The 4,597-nt window shown below is 27.1% G+C and overlaps 1 protein-coding gene across 1 annotated transcript; it reads left to right on the top strand.

Annotated features, from left to right (window-relative positions):
- The first annotated feature begins 226 nt into the window (after window positions 1-226).
- LOC120067531 (probable pectinesterase 29) lies at window positions 227-4,597 on the top strand. Its single transcript, XM_039019081.1, has 5 exons — window positions 227-459; window positions 1,867-2,026; window positions 2,628-2,837; window positions 3,539-3,789; window positions 4,438-4,597. The coding sequence occupies exons 1-5, from the start codon at window positions 227-229 to the stop codon at window positions 4,595-4,597; spliced, it is 1,014 nt and encodes a 337-aa protein (XP_038875009.1).

The following is a 4,597-nucleotide window of genomic DNA, read 5'->3' as shown; positions in this document are numbered from 1 at the left end:
AAAACAATCTATAACAATAATGCAATCACTCCACATTAATTATTAAATTTTATTCCATATTCATGAGAAATCCTTTAATCTTCCCATTAAAGAAAAACGAAAACCCCCCATAATTTCCATAAAAGCAAACCCTACATATACACAAAACAGTGGTTACAATTCATTCTTCTTCTTCTTAATCTTCAATCAATTTGATTAATCGATTCAAAAAATTCAAAAGAAAAAAATGTGGATTATTCGTGGGATTTTTGTGGGATTGATTTTGATGATGATAATATTTGTAAGAGGAAATGAAGGTCAATCTTATAGAAGTGTAGGAATGAAGAAATTGACATGGAAGACTTTGATTGTTGACCAGAATGGCCATGGAAATTTCTCTACAATTCAAGCTGCCATTGATTCTATTCCTTCTAATAATAGATTTTGGGTCTCCATTCATGTTAAACCTGGTGTTTATAGGTATTTATATATTATATATTATATATTCTCTTTTCTTTCATCTATGAGATTAAAGTTTAAATTTTGACTTTTTTTTATTGCTTGTGACATTTTTCAGATTAATTATTCAAGAACTCGTTGGTTCGATGGTTATTAGGATTGGCTACATTGTGACAGTCTCATTTAATATAATATCGATTAATATGAAGAGTTTTTTTTTTCTATAACATTTGAAATCAAGATATATATATTAGTAGGTTTGATTTTGGTTGGTTTAGGTTTTTGTTAGGGCAACTAGTTTGATCTTTTGAGTTTTGAGGGGTATGTTTTTGGCTTGGACTTTTAATTTTATTATTATTGTTATTATTTGAATTGATGGGTTGGTTCATTTTCAATAAGGTGGTAGAGCAACTGATTTGATTTTCAGTATAGTTTTTTTTTTTAACAACAAAATATAGGTTAGTTGGGTGTCATTATTTTTAGTACACTAATTTATTTATTTTGTTACATCTTACTTTTTAGAAGTATTTTCAGAATCTAAGTCCAATATCGAAAATTAAGCATATTTTTGTTTTTAAAATTTGGTTAAGAGTAGATGATACATAGTTCTCGTTTCTCTACAATTTTTTAATAATTTTTATATGGGTTGCAAAGTAGATGGTTGCACCTAAATTCAAGTAGTTTTTTTTCCTAATGAAAAATTCAAATGTTTAAAGAATAAATCCATTTAAAAAAAATTTCAAAAAAAGAAAAAAGAAAAAAAAAACCCAAAAACAAGTTTGGTAGGATAACCATTTGCATCTTAAAATTATGTTTGTTTTCTCACCATTTCTTACTTATGACTTTCATATATATCATGTAAATATTTGAATTTTCACACAATTTTTAGAAAAAAAAATAAGCTTTTGATTTTTTTTTTTTTAATTTTAAAAAAATTGTTTTGATATTTTAAATACGACAATAAAAGCGAAATAACAGAAATAAAAATATATATATATATATATATTAATAGACTTATTTTTCTATATTTGAAAATCATCCCAATAAAACCTAGAAACTAATAGAGAGAGTATTTATAGGCTAAATTATTAAAATAAATAAATAAATAAAACCGAATGGTTGCCTCTAAATAGTTAATCAAACGGTGCTATAGCTTTATTTTTTCTTTTTTTTCTTTATTTTTTCTTTTTTTTTTTCCTCTTAATTTAATAGGTGTATGCATCTCTTTTAGGCTATTACCTTAAATAAATTAAGGGACACATACCTTTTTTGTTTTCAAAATTAAATTACCTTAAATTCTATATATATATATATACTAAAATGTAAAGATTATTATTGAATTTTAAAATGTTTCTAGAAAAATAATTGACTGAGAATTCAAAATGTAATGATTATTATTAATTATTATTATTATTTGTTTGTATTTAGAGAGAAGGTGAAAATTCCATATGATAAACCATATATCATTTTGAAAGGACAAAGCAAAAGAACAACAAAGGTTGTTTGGGACGACCATCTCACTGTTGCTCAAAGCCCTACTTTCACTTCTTCAGCTGATAATATTGTCGTCAAATCCATCACTTTTGTGGTAAGTATATAATATTAAAGTAACCGAAAAAAATACCTTTTTAATCCCTTATATTTTGGATTTAATTTCAATTTAGTCTTTAGATTTTTAAATTTTACAATTTTATCTTTGATGCTCGAGTTTGTTTCAAATTGGTCCCTAAATTTTAAGATTTATATTTTTAACTTTGGTTCTCACTACATATTCACTTTCCGTCAATAGTGTTAATTTGTATTACAATTAATTTAAAAGAATTATATAATTGATTAAGTTTTACTATTTATTCATCACTCTTTAGATCAATTTTGAAATTTCACTTTATAATTATTTTAAATTAATTAATATACGCTGAAAGTTTGAAGTGAGTATTTATGAGTATTTAGTGAAATATCAAGGGTAAAGATGTAAATCAAAATCAAATCTTAAGAGTAAAACCGTAGTATTAGACTAAATTGAAATCAAACATAAAACTTGATTGAAAGTATAAAACTTTGAAATCTAAGGATCGAATAGAAACTAGACCTAAAATCTAAGGACCAAAAAAATATTTATCGAAGAAGGGCTTGAAGAATTATTTATAGAAATTGTGACCAAATTCTTGTTATGTAATTGGTATTATTAGAATTCTTATAATTATCCATGGAATAATGGAAATCCAAGAGTTCCAGCCGTAGCAGCAATGATCACAGGCGACAAGTCGTCTTTCTATAAATGTGGTTTTTATGGTGTTCAAGACACATTATGGGATGATCAAGGACGACATTACTATCATCGTTGCACCATTCAAGGAGCTGTCGACTTTATTTTTGGAGCTGCCCAATCCATTTTTCAGGTTTTTTTTTTTTTTGGTCCCTGCAGTTTTCGGTTTAATTTACTTTTTCTTTCTTAAGTTTCAAAACGTTATATTATTTTTACACTTAAAGTTTTGAATTTCATTTCTATATAACATCCTCACATTTTTCTCCTTAAATTTTGAAGTTTTGTTTCAATTCGGTCCCTAACTAGAACTTCAAGCATTTACGCTTTTAATTTTTCTAGATTAATTTACATCACAATTATTTTTAAAGAATATTTTTTAAAGTCAAATGATTTGATAGACAACATTGATTGTAAGGTAGCTATCCGTTTGATGTCATCCTGTTTTGCTTTCATTTTAATTAACCATTGAAGTTGTTAAGTTAGGTTGGGTCGAATTTTCAGAAATAGTTTTGAGGTTGATTATTTTGATATAACTTAGCTTCGTGTCTTTAGTCTAATTAGACCTTTGAATAGACCTCTTGATGATTTGACTTTTTAAAGATTGTATTTTATTGAAGATAGAGTTATATAACTCGGATTTGAATATGCATAATGATGAAGTGAAAGGATCGGAAGAATAAGATGAAAAACACCTTACAATACATGAATTTTATGATACACAAAATATTCGACCTAATGGACTCTCGTAACACTCGGTTTATGGTAAACCCTAATGTTTTGTTTTTGAATGAGATTTAATTTTTGTTATATAAATGTAAATTTGGGTGATATTAGGGGTGTTCAATATCAGTGGTTGGAGAAGCACTTCTTCCATTAGGGTCCACAAGCTTCATAACAGCACAAGGAAGAACCAATCCAAATGATGCAAATGGTTTTGTTTTCAAAGAATGCAATGTGTTTGGGAGTGGCTCAGCCTTCTTAGGAAGGCCATGGAGGGGATATTCAAGAGTTATCTTTTACAACTCCAACTTCTCCAACATCATAAACCCTAATGGTTGGGATCCTTGGCATTTTGTTGGTCAAGAGTAAGTTATCCTTTATTCTATCAACTCTATTTATTTCTTTATTTTTCTTTATTTTTTTCTAAGAAAAAACACCATTCAGTTTTATACTAGGTAAAAAAAAAGTCTCGGAACCTTATCCATGGTTCAAAAGTTACAATATTGTCCTTAAGACTTTTCGTAAATATTTCAAAATTATATCTTGAAGTGTGAATTTTGTTGGAAAATTGGATGAACATTGAGACTACGAATTGGTGGTCCCAGTGTTTGTTTTAGATTATTGTTGGATTAGTTCATATCCTAATTTATGTCTAATAATTAAATGGAATTTTCTACTTCAATAGTATTTTTTTAAAAAAAATAATTTAGTCTATTTTATAATATGTTTCATTTAAAGATAGGTATACGATATGAAAAGATTGATTGTGATTTGGGGGTTGGAAATGTGGTTTTTAGAGTTGGTAAGCACTTAGGGTTTTATCTATGAAAAGAAATGGGTCTTTTTGTTTCTTTCTTGGCTTTTGGAGTTGGGATTTCAAATTTCAATCATGTTTTTTTTAACTCATCCTAACTAGAAAAATTAATATAATTAATGACTCATATAATAAGAAAATTTGGCTTATACGAGTATGGTTTTTTTCTTATACTAAATATTTTATTTTGATAATCCAGGAACCAATTGACCTATGCAGAAAATGGTTGTTACGGACCAGGTGCTGACATGTCTCATCGAGTAGAATGGGAAAAGAAGCTCAGTTTAAATGAAATACGACAACTAACTAGTTTAAATTTTATCAACGGTGAAAGTTGGATCCAAGATCAACCTTATTAA

Source organism: Benincasa hispida, chromosome 12, assembly GCF_009727055.1.
Source record: "Benincasa hispida cultivar B227 chromosome 12, ASM972705v1, whole genome shotgun sequence".
Classification (NCBI taxonomy): Eukaryota; Viridiplantae; Streptophyta; class Magnoliopsida; order Cucurbitales; family Cucurbitaceae; genus Benincasa; species Benincasa hispida.
The sequence above is the reverse complement of the archived record's forward strand: the minus strand, read 5'-3'. Positions and strand labels throughout refer to the sequence as shown.

What these genes read in the sequence shown, in the direction of transcription:
- LOC120067531 (XM_039019081.1), top strand. Translation starts at nt 227, where the DNA reads ATGTGGATTATTCGTGGGATTTTTGTGGGATTGATTTTGATGATGATA. An exon ending in CTGCCCAATCCATTTTTCAG is followed by an intron (nt 2,838 to 3,538) that starts GTTTTTTTTTTT and finishes GGGTGATATTAG; the next exon opens with GGGTGTTCAATATCAGTGGT. An exon ending in TGGCATTTTGTTGGTCAAGA is followed by an intron (nt 3,790 to 4,437) that starts GTAAGTTATCCT and finishes TTGATAATCCAG; the next exon opens with GAACCAATTGACCTATGCAG.